The following is a 15,969-nucleotide window of genomic DNA, read 5'->3' as shown; positions in this document are numbered from 1 at the left end:
GGCAGCAACTCAAGTTAGAGTAAAGCTCCATAAGTGGTAGTGGGTCGCCAGTACCTCATCCGAGTGACCATTCACCTTACGCCAACCCAGACTGTAGGACTTTTGGACCGCAGAGTGGTAACAGCTGACCCTTCCCCTGTCCTCAACCAATGTACGCACATGCACACTTCTTGCATCACTAGATTAAATACCCACCCCCCCAGTAGTTCAGGGGCACTGAGGCCAATTGTAACAGCCAAACCATACCCCACCCCCCGCTCCGCTCCCTCCCCCACCATTGCTGCCCTGTGGAAGACCAGTGTTCAAATGTAGGATCTGTCCCTGCCTGTAAGCTTCAGTACCACGCCAAGTATGGCTGAATCTTTACGTGACTATTTCATCAGCTGTTTGTTCTACTGGGGAAAGATAACCTGACATTGGTTCAAGATCTCTGCCTTGCCAACACCTACACACTGGTGTGAACTGCTGGTGGTAGGTAGAGTGCAAGAACCGACTGGTGCCTTGAGTAGTAAGTGGGTCTAGGACCTGGAAAACAATTCAAACGGAGGCAGACACGTGCCTTCTCGTGACAAATTACGAGAACTGTATGAGATCTCTGGCAGAGCTGTGCAGGAGACCTGAATGAAGGAGAACCCAATTTATAATATGGCAGTATAAGCAAATAGTATTTAGATTTGCAATCCTGGGGGGTGGGGGACGGGGAAGATTTTGCACATGACCTTTAAGTGGGTATGACTCAATATTCTGACCAACATTTATCCAGATTCAGTTTCCTAATGTCCTTTATATATAAATTCTCTATCAGTACAACACCAATCCAAGAGAGCAGCACATATATATCATTAAATATAGTGATGCAGGTCAAGTGCATATTTTAAATGTTATAGCACTATGCAATCAAGCTTTGTGAAAACATCAATCAATATCATAATAAGGATTTGTTATTCTTGTTGTAAAGAAGTGTCCAATCTACAGCTGGTTCACATTAAAGACTCGAGGGCAGAAACTGGGACTCGCTCTCTCTGACCCATGCCCGTGTCTCCTAAGGCTATGAGCCAGCAGGGAAAGCTCACAGTTCTGCCCTTCCAGATATTGAAATTCAATGGAATTCCAAAGCCAATATTGCAAGATGACCTTACTGCACATTTTTGGAAATGTAAAAAGCAGTAACAATAACAACTTGTATTTATATAGTACCTTTAACAAAGAAAAATGCCTCAAGGTGCTTCAGACAGATGTAAGGAAAGAATGGGCACCAGGCCAAAGGAGGAGATTTTTTTTTAGGAGGCGTGGCCAAAAGCTTGGTCATGGACATGGGTTTTAAGAAGGGTCTTAAAGGAGAGACGGTGGAGTTTAGGCAGGGAATTCCAGAGAATGGGACTTAGGTGGCTGAAGGCATGGCTGCCCATGGTGGGGTGAAGGGTGGGGGCATAAACAAGAGGCCGGAATCAATGGAAACGAGTTTGGGGGAGGATATTATAGGGCTGGAGGGGGTTACAGTGATAGGAGGTGGTGAGGCCATGGAGGGATTTAAACAAAAGGATGGGAATCTTAAATTTGAGGCATTGGGTGAGCATAAGTTAGCAAGGACAGGGGTAATGGGCATGCAAAACTTGGTGTGGAATAGGATATGGATAGCAGAATTTTGAATAAGCTGAAGTTTATGGAGGATGAAGGATGGGAGGCCAGCCAGGGGAGCACTGGAATAGTCAAGTCTGGAGGTGGCAAATGAATGGACGAGGTTTCAGCAGGAGATGGGCTGAGGTGACGATGCTACGGAGGTGGAAGTAGGCAGTCTTGGTGATGGAGAGGATATGGGGTCGGAAGCTCAGCTTATGGTCAAATAGGACGCTGAGGTTACAAACAGTCTGAGACAGTGGCCAGGGAGGAGGATGGAATCGGTGGCTAAGGAACGGAGTTTGTGGCAGGTGCAGAAGACAATGGCTTCGGTTTTCCCAATATTTACTAGGAAGAATCTACAGCTCTTCAAAACTGGATGTTGGCCAAGCAGTGTGACAGTACAGAGGCAGTGGAGAGGTCGAGAGAGGTGATGGAGAGGTAGAGCTGGGTGTCATCAGCGTTCCACAGTCTTGCTCGTAGCAGATTTTGGAAAACATACGGGGAAAGTTATGAAAATAAAGAGGATGACAAACACAATGATGATGGAAATAGGCACTTCCAGTCGGAAAATTTAACATGCCTAAAATATTCTAATGAACTGCACAGGTAGAATCTGTCCTCCTTGTGTTTTTTTTGTTAAAACTGTTTCTATTCCATTATTTTATCTTTTCATTTTTGCTCAGCAGAAGTTCACAGGGAGCTTCAGGATGTCCAGAAAAGCTGCTGTTGAACTTGAAATGAGGGAAAAAAACAAGTTGTCCCCATGGTTTTTATAGTAACTTCTTGTACTAGCTGCTATGGTCAAAAATGCAATAAATGCTTTTCCTGCCCATTAAATTCCAAAATCATATATTGCCAGCAAACCTGCACACACAAATATATATATATTATATAAAAAATACATCCAGCACGGAGATGCTCATGATAAGTGCTACCCTGCCATGACCCCTCCCTGTTCAGGAATAACCAAATAGCCACTGAATTGCCCTCAAACGAGGGAACAGGTAGGCTGCCCCTTTCTGGATCAGGCAGCACGACTCTACCATCTCCTGTGAACCAGTCCTTGCCAAAGAAATGTGCTCATGCAAAATATAACACAGAGGAGCAGAAACAACCTTTCATTAACAAACACTTCAGTAGTAATAAATTACGCTCTATTAAACAGATATAAAACTTGTTCAAGTGTTTTTTTTAAAAAAGCATTAGGCATATGTCATGCAATCCTAGAAAGAGTTCAAGCAGGCATACCATGCGGCATAATCTGCATGCATGCTACACAGCATGTGTTTCCTACATCGGTCTGGATTAGACTCCTTGGCCATCGAGTGATATGTTCTGCAGACCGTATGCACAGGTCAAGAAACACTGATAATGAGTCCACTCCAGATATTGTATAGGATACAAATCAATTCCACGTTCTAAAGCAATAAAGGCAATTGTCTGCATTAAATTGATATGTAATTGCGATAAAAACAAGCCGTTTTTGGATCCACGGCCCTCGCTGAAGGAAGTCCTGAAATATTTTGCACCTGTATTTACCATTTTGCAGCATCCTTGTTTCCAGGAGGGTTATGCAGTTCAGTGTAAACCCATGTTTACCGATGCATATTAGGACTTGTCACATTAACACAATCTAAAATGGCTGTTAAGGGTTAACTGCATTGGCACAAAACCCTCAGTAAAACTCATGACAGTTTAAGGGTAGAAGAAAAACACATTAACTGAAGCAAACACCTGAACATTCCACCCTGTGATGGCAGCTAGGTCACGAATCCTGCAGAATGTCATACAATCCCCAGACTCCTGAGGAATTCCAATCAATGCCCCTCTATTTTCGGAGATAGCACCAGAACAGCTACACTTCTGCCATGGAAGTGTTTTTGCCGAGGTCCTTAATTCCCTGGAGAATTCGCTTCATGTGGCCAACTTTCGTTATCCCCAGATCCTGAAGGAACAAAGAAAAAGTACATTTTTGCATCATGACTTTATTGAAATTTATTCTTTATTCAGCTACCTAAGCCATATACTCATGCCACGTGATAACAAGGAAACGATATCTGTGTTGGTCAGACCAAAATGGCAGTATTATAGACAACAGCAAGAGCTTTGTGCTGATAAACAATATCAAAATGACTTACCTTTCTTCAATTTATTCTCAGTCTTTGAATATAGTTCACCCTCCACATGCAATTGGATAGATCTCCTTCCAAGACCCTTAAGCCCATGATGGTTCAGAGTTCTCCAATCCTTTTGGAGACTACAAAATATTGGCCATGGAAACTTTACTTTACCTAGCCTAGCAGTACTTCCTGCACGTTTAGTATCGACTGTTCTTTGCAGTGTGAGAAAGCAGCTGCCCCCCGCCCCTGCCGAATCTTGAGAAGGAAAGAACGAACTATATTTATATAGCACCTTTCATGACCTCAGGACGTCGCAAAGCACTTTACAGCCAATGAAGTACTTTTGAAGTGTAGTCACTGTTGTAATGTAGGAAACACAGCAGACAATTTGCACACAGCAAGATCCCACAAACAGCAACGTGATAATGACCAGATAATCAGTTTTTAATGATGTTGGTTGAGGGATAAATATTGGCCGGGACACCAGAGAGAACTCCCCTGCTCTTCTACGAAATAATACCGTGGGATCTTTTACGTCCACCTGAGAGGGCACACAGGGCCTTGGTTTAACATCTCATCTGAACAACGGCACCTCAGACAGGGCAGCACTCCCTCAGCACTGCACTGGATTGTCAGCCTGGATTTTGTGCTCGGGTCTTTGGCGAGAGTGCTACCAACTGAGCCACGGCTGACTCTGCGACATCTATCGGTCTGCACCGAGCCTGTGAAGACCCATTTTTAATACTTAGAGAGAGAGAGAAGCTTAACAGACAATGTAACACTTTTCCAGTTTGCATTGTCAACTTTAGATTTTTTTTTAAAAAACTCTCAAAAAGTCAGTGTTTCTCAGAGTTACATAGCACGGTTAGAAGTTAATCTCTTGACACCCACACAGTAAAACCACCCACTTTCCGACTGTGTGCGAGCAAGTCTTCCCAAAGCAGTGTGAAAATAAAGGCAAGAACCTCCCAAGTTGCTAAATGGGACTTGAGGGCATTAGAAAGTTCTGGCACTGGATCTTTCCTGTGATGAAGTTTGATGGAGTGATCCTTAGATCTTGCCCGATGGGTCCTCCCAGATTTGAGCCAGTGATACAACATTTCCAAGTAGTGGCTCAGGGGATTACAGAGGAGATAAAATGAGGAGGAAGACAGCTTATTTACCAAAGGGATGGTCATCTTCAATGTTCCTAAATCCTCGCCATTCAGCCACCTACCCGTCTCGGGGCCTGGGTCAAGCCCCATGTTCCCAGTCCATTGAGGGGATCGTAGTTGAAATTAATTTCTATTAAAAAGGGTACATGTGTCACCTGACTGATCAACACAGAACTGAGCAGTTATGGTCGTGAGTGGGTATATAGGGCCTCGGTTTAAAATTTAATCCAAACAATTGCACCTGCGACAGTGCAGCGCTCCCTCAGTACTGCACTGGGATTGTTAGCCTAGATTATGAGCTCGAGTCTCTGGAGTGGGACTTGAGCATAGAACCTTCTAACCTCAGAGGTGAGAGTGCTACCCACTGAGCCACAGCAGACACTGGAGTAAATGCCGTAGCCGTTCCTGAGAGCTTCCTTCACCCATTCACTTCGCAAGCTAAAATATCAGAGTCAATTCACTGAGCCCACGCTCCCAGCAGGCAGCCTAGCTTGAAGGGAACACCATGGGAGAATTGGCGCTCAAGTGTTGAACCCGCCCTGCGCTCCCTTTGAGTGAGGCTCCCTGCTGGGGTGCAGGATTGGTGAATTTGTCTGAAAACCACTGGATAGGATTTCCCACTTTGGGAGGCTAATATTGAAAGTGCAAGCTGTTGTTTCTCTGGGCCACTGCTGGCCCTCCTTGCCTGGATATGTTAACAGAATCTATGGCTCCCTTGAAAGGCAATGCATCAATCCATGTGCTCAAATGGGTGTGGCATTTTGCAGCCAAGCATGGAGAGCTTTTTGGAAACTTCCAAAGTGGTTTCTACTCGCTTATCAAAATGGCTTCCTAGCAGTTGGTAACACTTTTGCCTCTGAGCCAGAGAGCTGTGGATTCAAGCTCCACTTCGAGGCCTGAGCACGTAATCTAAGCTGGCACTCCTATGCAGTGTTGTGGGCACTGTATTGGCAGAGGTGCCAGGCTTCAGATGACAGGTTAAACCAAGGCTTGGGTGCTTGTTGAGGTGGATACCAAAGATTCAATGGCACTATTTCAAAGGAGAGCAGGGACTTCTTCTGGTGTCCTGGTCAACATTCTTCTCTCACTAAAAACAAATTGACTGGTCATTCATCTCATTGTTATTTATAGGATGTTGTTATGCACAAAATGGATACTGCAATTCCTACATAACAACAGTAGGAGTAATGCATGTTTTCAAATCATTCTGAGAGACACATGAAGACACTATATAAACACACTGGGCCAAACCTTGCTGGAGTGGAGCATCTCGTGGCATGCCCCATTAGTTAGACTTTTTTCTGCACCCTTCAGTTTGAATACAATTTGCACCGTAACTTGCTGGAAATGCGAGGGCAATGGGGCATCAGGGACCTTGGTGAACGACGGGACCAACGGTGTATCTCCTTAATCAATGAGATTAAAGGATTGAGAAATGAACAGAGGAAGTACTGAGAAGGTGGGTGAATTAGAGTTAAATCAGGTACAGAAAGAAAAAGAGGGAAAGATAGATTGGATTAAGAGAGAGAGAAAAAAAGAGACAGAAAGGAAAAATATCATAGTATGGTACAGCACAGAAGGAGATCATTCGGCCCATCGTGCCTGTGCCGGCTCTTTGAAAGAGCTGTCCAATTAGTACCACTCCCCTGCTCTTTCCCCATAGCCCTGTAACTTTTTTCCCTTTAAGTATTTATCCAATTCCCCTTTGAAAGTTCTTATTGAATCTGCTTCCACCACCCTTCCAGATCATAACAACTCGCTGCGTAAAAAAATGTTTCCTCATGTCACCTCTAGTTCTTTTGCCAATTACCTTAAATCTGTGTCCTCTGGTTACCATCCAGTCTGCCACTGGGAACAGTTTCTCCTTATTTACTCTATCAAAACCCTTCATGATTTTGACAATCTCTATCAAATCTCCTCTGAAACCTTCTCTGCTCTAAGGAGAGCAACTCCAGCTTCTCCAATCTCTCCACATAACTGAAGTCCTTCATCCCTGGTAAAATTCTAGTAAATCTGTTCTGCAAATCCTTCCTAAAGTGTGGTGCCCAGAGTTGAACACAACACTCCAGCTGAGGTCAAACCAGTGTTTTATAAGGGTTTAGCATAACTTCCTTGCTTTTGTACTCTATGCTTCTATTAATAAAGGCCAGGATCCCATATGTGTTTTTAATAGCTTTCTCAACTTGTGCTGCCACCTTCAGAAATACACCCCCCAGATACGTACACCCCCAGATGCGTACACCCTGAGGTCTCTCTGTCCCTGTGCCCCCTTTAAAATTGTACCATTTAGTTTATATTGCTTCTCCACATTCTTCCTACCAAAATGAATCACTGCACACTTCTCTGCATTAAAATTCATCTGCCATGTGTCTGCCCATTTCACCAGTCTGTCTCTGTCCTCCTGAAGTCTGTTACTTTCCTCCGTGTTGTTTACTACATTTCTGAGTTTCGTGTCATCTGCAAACTTTGAAATGATACCCTCTATACCCAAGTCCAGGTCATTAATATATATCAAAAAGAGCAGTGGTCCTAATACCAACCTCTGGGACACACCACTGTATACTTCCCTCCAGTCTGAAAAATAACTGTTTACCACTACTCTCTGCTTTCTGTCCTTTAGCCAATTTTGTATCCATGCAGCCACTTCCCCTTTAATCTCAAGGGCTTTAATTTAGCTAACAAGTCTATTATGTGGTACTTTATCAAAAGTCTTTGAGAGTCCATATACACATCAATCGCACTATCAACCATCAACCCTCTCTGTTACTTCATCAAAGAACTCAATCAAGTTAGTCAAACACAATTTTCCTTTAACATGTCTGTGCTGACTTTCATTTATTAGCCCATACTTTTCCAGGTGACAACTAATTTTGTCCAACATTATTGCCTCTTAAAGTTTCCCCACCACCGATGTTAGGCTGACTGGCCGTAATTGCCAGGTTTATCCCTCTCCCCTTTTTTGAACAGGGGTGTAACATTTGCAATCCTCCAACACCGCCCCGATATCTAAGGAGGATTGGAAGATTGTGGCCAGAGCCTCCGCAATTTCCACCCTTACTTCCCTCAGTAACCGAGGATGCATCCCATCCGGACCGGGTGACTTTTCTGCTTGAATAAAGATTTTCATCGACGTGAAACTCAACTATGAGAGGGTAAGCAGAAATGTAACCATTACAAAAGTGTGAATAGGGTCACGGGAGGAGGGTCCTCCTCATTCTGTTCCCTAAAATAATATTCCTGCTCCCCTTAGTTATAATACCACTCATACCACTCAGTAGTCAGGTGAGAGCAGGGCTCTTTCATGCAGAGTGACGCCCACCCCCCACACGGGGTGACACCCACCCACCCCGACCCCGCGCGGGGTGACACCCACCCACCCACCCACCCCCACGCAGAGTGACGTCCACCCCCCCCGACCCCGCGCGGGGTGACACACACCCACCCACCCCCACACCCCGCGTGGGGTGACACCCACCCACCCCCCCCACGCAGAGCGTCGCCCACCACTCCCACCCCGCGCAGAGTTTTCTTCCTAAATATAACACTGTGTATGTTTGGGAAAATATTGGGGCCTTTATTCCTTTTGGCCCAAGGAATGCTGATCTGCCTCTGAGTCAGATAAGATCGGGGTACAAACCCCACTCCAGGGACCTGAGCGCATAATGTAGGTTCAGCCCCATTACCTGTTGTGTCTCAGGAAAAAATTACATAAGAGAAATGTGCTCTTCTGAGCATTAATGATTTTGTGTTAAATCCTGGTTTACTCCAGGGAGCTAGTGGGAGGTCAGGACAGAGTCTAATTCCTTCCGATCCTACTGTGCCTATCTCCTACAGCACAGTAATAGGTTCCCAAGGGATATTGTTGTGTTGTAAAAAAATAAATTCTAAACGATTCTGAAAGTGATGAGGGGACTGAGGGTCACCAAGGTGGGAGGCTTAAGACACCATCTACTCTACTCATTGGGAGCCCTGGCACTGTCATTGCTGGAACCACTGGGGTACACAGAAATCTCTCTCCTTTCATCAAAACAGAGGAGATGGTGGGGAGATTTGACAGAGGTGTTTAAAATTATGAAAGGATGGACAGAGTAGATAGAAGCACAGTGTTTCCAGTGGTTGAGGGGGCTAGAATGAGGGGACATAGATACAAGATTAAATTTTCGAGATTTAGGACAGAGAGCAGGAGAAACCTTTTTACACCAAGGGTTGCGAGGCTGTGGATAGACTACCGGAGTTGGTGACAGAAGCTGAGATCACGGTGGACAATTTTAACTCTCCATGATGGGGGAGAATGGAGTGGGAGAGCAGTTAAGATGGAGCGGCTCCATTTCCCGCCATGATGATTTTAACATTGCTGACTTTGGCAGCGGATGAGGTGCCTAGAGGGCGCAGGTAGGAGATTCCTGCATAAACAATAATCAGGGTCCCATGACTCTACAGGACACAGGCCCGAGCAGGGAGTTTGCCATGGTTTTCTCGTCAGGATGAAGCGGGTGAGTCGCTGGTGGGGAAGGGAAGTGAACAAAATTTATTTTATGGGGTCAGAAGGAGCAGCAGTGCTCCTGTGGACCCCATAAGGAAAGTCACGGCCTCCGCTGCCCCGGACATCTGCCCCACCCACCCCAGCAAGGTTTTCCCGAAACCCATTCCCTGCCACGTGCCGCCAATCCTCTCTTGCCGGCAGCAGCTCTGTGCCCTCTTCCCGCCTGGAACCATGGAAACCGGACCGGCGGCCTTTATATGAGGCCTGGGCGTTAAACTATCCCAGGCCTGAAACTTACACACTCGACTCGACCCAAACCCCACCCACCCAGCCAGCCAGCCAAAACACACTCCGGGGTAGAATCGGCCCTCGCACCAACATTTAAGAATAGGTTCAATAGGTGGTTGAAGAAAAGGACGATAAAGGGACATGGGAACAGAGTGGGTCGTACTACTGCTCCTGTGCAGGATAAACACCAACAGGGACTGGTTGGCCCAAATGGCCTTTTTCCGTGTTGTCATTTCTGTGTAATTTTGAGTAACCTTGCAAGCCTGACCTCAAGAATACGAAAGAATCAATCGCTGAATGGGATTTGTGGGGATTGAAGTGAAAGCCTGCAATCCAAGGCTGTCAAGTTATACCTTCACCATACATTCTACAACACCAAGTCCTGACATCAGTGGCCCAAGGCCAGAGTTATATAACGTATAGCCAGACTGCTAGGGAGCGTCTCTACCTGGGGATTACAGATACAGTTGATATCCCCACTTATAATTGTAGGAGGATGTATCTAGAAACATAGGAACAGGAGGAGCCCATTCAGCCCCTCAAGCCTGTTCTGCCATTCAATTAGATCATGGTTGATCTGTATCTTAACTCCAGTTACCCGCCTTGGTTCCGTAGCCCTCAATATCCTTGCCTAACAAAAAATTTATCCATCTCAGTTTTGAAATTTTCAATTGACCCCCAGCCTCAACAGCTTTTTGGGGGAAGAGAGTTCCAGATTTCCACCACCCTTTGTGTGAAGAAGTGCTTCCTGACATCACCCCTGAACGGCCTAACTCTAATTTTAAGGTTGTCCTCCCTTGTTCTGGACCCCCACCCCCCAAACCAGAGGAAATAGTTTCTCTCCATCTTAAACACCTCAATTAGATCATCTGATAAGTGTTGGACAGGCAGGGGCTTATAGTTGAAAATCAACCTGTTCAACAACATTTTTGGTCACTACTGTTAAAGACGATTGATAAAACACAACTTGTTGTTGTCCATAATGCAGCACAAATTGGCAATTTTCGTCAGAGAGGCTTCAAGGATGGCTGATGTGGGAAACAGGAATGTCACATTGGTGTAGCAGCTTTTCCTTTCTGAGACTGGGACTAAACAGGTTGGGGAAGAGTGGAGTTTTACTCTGCGCGGATTGCTGACCTGGAACTACTCAATGCTGATAAGGGCAGAGCATTGTAAACATGTTCCACTGCCAATCCTTTAACTGAGTGATCGTAAAAATCCCCCTTTTCATGGCAAAGGCCTTTGCAAATAAGCTTTTTGCAGGAAGGGTATCTGCTACTTAAAGGAAGCGCTAATCTGTTTAAAATAAATAAATTTAACAAGTTAATAGCTTTGCTAAAATAGTGGACAAAAGAATCTGTATAGTGATATTTGAGTGCCAAGTCTTTTGGAGCTTTATTCAGGAAAATAAAAGTCTAAATGGGGTGGATGAGCAAAGGGATCTAGGGGTACAGATTCACAAATCATTAAAAGTAGCAACACAGGTTAACAAGGCCGTAAAAATTGCAAACAAAGCAATGAGGTTCATCCCTAGAGGAATAGATTTCAAAAGCACAGAAGTTATGTAAAACTTTTATTGAACCTTGGTTAGACCACACTCAGAGTACTGTGCACCGTTCTGGTCTCCATATTACAAAAAGGACATAGAAGCACTGGAGAAGGTGCAAAAAGATTTACAAGGGTGATACCAGAGCTGAAAGGGTACAACTATCAGGAAAGACTGATTCTGAAAGGCTGAGGCTATTTTCTCTCGAAAAGAGAAGGCTGAGGGGTGACCTGATAGAGGTCTTTAAAATTATGAAGGGGTTCGATAGCATAGACACAGAGAAGATGTTTCCACTTGTGGGGAGTCCAAAACTAGAGGCCATAAATAAAAGTTAGTCACTAATAAATCCAATAAGGAATTCAGGAGAATCTTCTTTACCCAGAGAGTGGTTAGAATGTGGAACTTGCTATCACATGGAGTGGTTGAGGCGAATAGCATAGATGTAAGGGGAAGCTAGATAATCACATAAGGGAGAAAGGAATAGAAGGATATGCTGATAGGGTGAGATGAAGTAAGGTGGGAGGAGGCTCATGTGGAGCATAAATTCCGCCATAGACCAGTTGGGCCGAATGGCCTGTTTCTGTGCTGTAATTTCCATGTAATTTTATGTAAGTGGGTTTGAAAGGGTTAGCAGATAACTCAAGTTCAAGTGCGGCAGCAGGGCTAACAGCCTGAATGGTGGGTGATAGTATGAGAGGCATTAATATTACACTGTCTAATCTCACTGTGGGAAATGGTCCAACCCATTCTATCCTGATAGCCCAGTCCTGGAACTGCACCAACGACTCCTGACCATTCAGCCAAACATAGGAAGCAGCACCGTGGAAACAGTCAGGGATGAGAGACTACAACAAAGAGAGAGTAAAAGGTGGGAAAAGAACAGACAACAGGCAAAACAGAGAGCTGAAATAGAAGCACAGATGTAGACATTTTTTCTTCTTCTATGAAATCCAGTACTGCCCTGCCCAAAGTAGTATCTCCACATGGTATGTTACGCATCTCCTCATACATGTAATGGGCTGGAGTAGAAAGAAAAGTACTTTTAGGTACGATGTACAAAATGCCTTGTGGAGAGACCATGTCACTTAACATGCACACATCCAACAACAGTGACAATCAGTTTGGTAGATATTAGTTAAGCTTCATCACACGATCGTATACAGCAAGCCAAGCCAAAGCACAGCAGAGAACAGAGGGGAAAAAAGGCATAAATGCAAGGAAAATAAGTAGCATAAAGGTCTTTAAAGGAAGTACCTTCAGATCACGCCTTTCCAGGTGCAATAGCTCAGAGCCTCGGATGTCATGACGGATGAAGCGTTCTTTGTATTCTCCCAAGCTGAGCAGCTCCAGCCAAGAAGCAACTTCATCTGTGCCCCATTTTTGAACTACCAAAGTTAAGAGCAAAAGCCCCTTAATTCCTTCATGCTTCATAAGCAAAGGTTAAGCAAGAGTGGGAAAGAGCAGAGGAGCTAGCAGTGCTGGTAAAGAGGGTGAGGACAATAACATTTACATTCATCTAGCCCATCACCAGGTAGCTTTTCCATGCAAACGATTGTTATTGTATTGACCCTTTGAGCACTGAACATCCTTGCATTCTATCAAGACATGAACACGTTTGCTATAACTGACAAGGTCATGTCTGTAAAGCTGTGATTTGAAGCTTAATCCAGTAGCCCCTCACCAAAATATGCTATGTGGAAACTAGCTCAATCGGGCACTCACAATGAGCGACATATCATACAACACATACAGAAGAGGTCATTTTGAGGTGAGTTCATTTTGTGGAGCCTCACTAGGCAGTCGGAGATCTGGCCCTACAATGAAGTTAGAGCCCAGAACCCTGACCTGTGCTCCTATCTAGTGAGGTTTCGCATCAGGAGCCTTTCCTTGCAAAACTGCCCCTGTAATGAAATCCTAACATGTCAAAATGTTATTGAGGGACAATCTGAAATAACACTGATTGTGAAATACAGTGGCATTTTGAATGGGCTGACATGTGTGTGCCTTTAACCTGAAGAAGCTATAAGCCTGTAATTCTTTCCTTTCTGAAGGATCGTTGGCTAGATCAGCTTGTGGTTGCGATGGATGAACGGTCGTACTAACTGCAGCACAGCCACATCTTACTCCTGCCTGCCACAGAGCACACCATTGTACTGAAGACCTATTGCCAGAGTTAGTACGTAACTGTGCAGTTACTGCCGTATTTCACAGTATGTCTGTGCTGTTTCCCCTCCAATTAGGTTAATTTACATCATGCAGCATGGGAAACTGATTTTTTTTATATACAGGCACAGGAAGAGCCAAATGTGCAGTGAGATCCTTGTAAGTGAGATTCTATGTTTAGAAACTGAAACTAACCAAAGGTCCTGCAGCCTCGAACAGACTCAGGCAGCTGTGATAAGAGATTGAAAGAAAGCGGGGCATCACGACTCATGATATTGGATAGGGTCAAAATAGATAAAGAGGAGGTACTTAAAAAGGTTGGCAGTACTCAAAGTAGAAAAGTCAACCAGTCCAGATGGGATGCATGTCAGGTTACTGAGGGAGGTAAGGGTAGAAATTACAGAGGCTTTGGCCACAATCTTCCAATCCTCCTTAGATATAGGGACAGTGCCAGAGGACTGGAGGATTGAAAATATTACACTCCTGTTCAAAAAAGGGGAGAGGGATAAACCCGGCAATGACAGGCCAGTCAGCCTAACGTTGGTGATGGGGAAACTTTTAGAGACAATAATCCGGGGTTAAATTAGTTGGCACTTGGAAAAGTGTGGGCTAATAAATGAAAGTCAGCACGGATTTGTTAAAGGAAAATCAGTTTGACTAACTTGGTTGAGTTCTTTGATGAAGTAACCAAGAGGGTTGATGTTTTGTATATGGACTTTCAAAAGGTAGTTGATAAAGTACCACATAATAGACTTGTTAGCAAAATTAAAGCCCATGGGATTAAAGGGACAGTGGCAGCATGGATACAAAGTTGGCTAAGGGGCAGAAAGCAGAGAGTAGTGGTGAATGGTTGTTTTTCAGACTGGAGGGAAGTATACAGTGGTGTTCCCCAGGGGTCGGTATTAGGACCACTGCTCTTTTTAATATATATTAATGACCTGGACTTGGGTATAGAGGGTATGATTTCAAAGTTTGCAGATAACACGAAACTCAGAAATGTCGTAAACAATGTGGAGGATAGGAACAGACTTCAGGAGGACAGAGGCAGACTGGTGAAATGGGCAGACACATGGCAGATGAAATTTAATGCAGAGAAGTGTGAAGTGATACATTTTGGTAGGAAAAATGAGGCGAGGCAATATAAACTAAATGGTACAATTTTAAAAGGGTTGCAGGAACGGAGAGACCTGGTGACGTATCTTTGAAGGTGGCAGGACAAGTTGAGAAGACTGTTAAAAAAGCATATGGGATCCTGGGCTACATTAGTAGAGGTATAGAGTACAAAAGCAGGGAAGTTATGCTAAAACTTTACAAAACACTGGTTAGGCCTCAGCTGGTGTATTGTGTTCAATTCTGGGCACTACACTTTAGGAAGGATGTCAAGACCCTAGAGAGGGTGCAGAAGAGATTTACTAGAATTTTACCAGGAATGAAGGACTTCAGTTTCGTGGAGAGACTGGAGAAGCTGGGGTTGTTCTCCTTAGAGCAGAGAAGGTTAAGAGGAGATTTGATGGAGGTGTTCAAAATTATGAACAGTTTTGAAGAGTAAATAAGGAGAAACTGTTTCCAGTGGCAGAAGGGTCAGTAACCAGAGGACACAGATTTAAGGTAATCGGCAAAAGAGCCAGAGGCGATATGAGGAAACATTTTTTTTTTTACTCAGTGAGTTGTAATGATCTGGAATGCACTGCCTGAAAGGGTGGTGGAAGTAGATTCAATAGTAACTTTCAAAAGGGAATTGAGTAAATTGAAGGGAAAAAATTTACAGGGTTATGGGAAAGAGCAGGGGAATGGGACTAATTGGATAGCTCCCTCAAAGAGTCGGCACAGACACAATGGGACGAATAGCCTCCTCCTGTGCTGCAGCTACTATTATACAATGATTGACATGACACTGGAGAACTCAAAGACAATATAAAAGGGGGCCAACATCACTGTTATATATACTCTAACAGTGAGAGTCTACTGCCTTGGGGACAGTCAATAACAGAAAGAAATGAGGGAACGGGCGACTGAAGGGTCTCAGTTTTTGGGACTGGCCAGATGGGCCTGGACTTACCTGTTTCTTTCCTAAACTTTCAAGAGAACAAATTTTACTGAGCAAAGAACCAAAAAGGAACTTGATTTTAAAGTTGCAAAAAGAACTTTAGTAAATTAATATGCAGGGAATGGCCTGAATGGAGGGAAGGCCTGAACCTGTCTCACTATTATCTCCCAAAGATTGAGGTAATCATGGCCATGGCTGATTCCAATCTAGACTACGTAATAAAATCTGCAGAAAAGGTTGATGGATGGTTATGTGCAGCCATGAGCATGAAGCCCTACTTCTAGGTGACAGCCAGAAGGCATTTTATAAGGTCCCACACAAGAGATTATTAGTAAAAACCAGAGTGTACGGAATTGGAGATAATCTTGTGGCATGGGTCAGTAATTGGTTGGGAGGTAAGAGACAGAGAGTAGAGATAAAGGGTTCATTCTCTGATTAGCGGGATGTGACGAGTGGTGTCCCACAGGGATCCGTACTGGGGCCTCAGCTTTTCACCATATTATTAATGACTCTGATGAAGGAATAGAGAGGTGTATATCCAAGTTTGC

General features: G+C 44.3%; 1 protein-coding gene across 2 annotated transcripts in view; it reads right to left on the bottom strand.

Annotated features, from left to right (window-relative positions):
* Positions 1 to 289: 289 nt before the first annotated feature.
* Positions 290 to 15,969, bottom strand: part of dgkh (diacylglycerol kinase, eta) — a 465,735-nt gene continuing 450,055 nt past the window's right edge. Inside the window, exons 30-31 of one of the 2 annotated variants that reach the window (XM_067992509.1) lie at positions 12,466 to 12,596; positions 290 to 3,565 (exon numbers count right to left, since the gene is read on the bottom strand). In XM_067992509.1, the coding sequence (XP_067848610.1) occupies positions 3,476 to 3,565; positions 12,466 to 12,596 (221 nt within the window). In that variant the 3' untranslated portion in view covers positions 290 to 3,475. The remainder of the gene's footprint in view (positions 3,566 to 12,465; positions 12,597 to 15,969) is intronic. The other variant, XM_067992508.1, reaches the window with a different exon arrangement.

The sequence above is a fragment of the Heptranchias perlo genome, chromosome 11, assembly GCF_035084215.1.
Source record: "Heptranchias perlo isolate sHepPer1 chromosome 11, sHepPer1.hap1, whole genome shotgun sequence".
In the NCBI taxonomy this organism is placed as follows: Eukaryota; Metazoa; Chordata; class Chondrichthyes; order Hexanchiformes; family Hexanchidae; genus Heptranchias; species Heptranchias perlo.
This window is presented reverse-complemented; position numbering and strand designations above follow the sequence as displayed.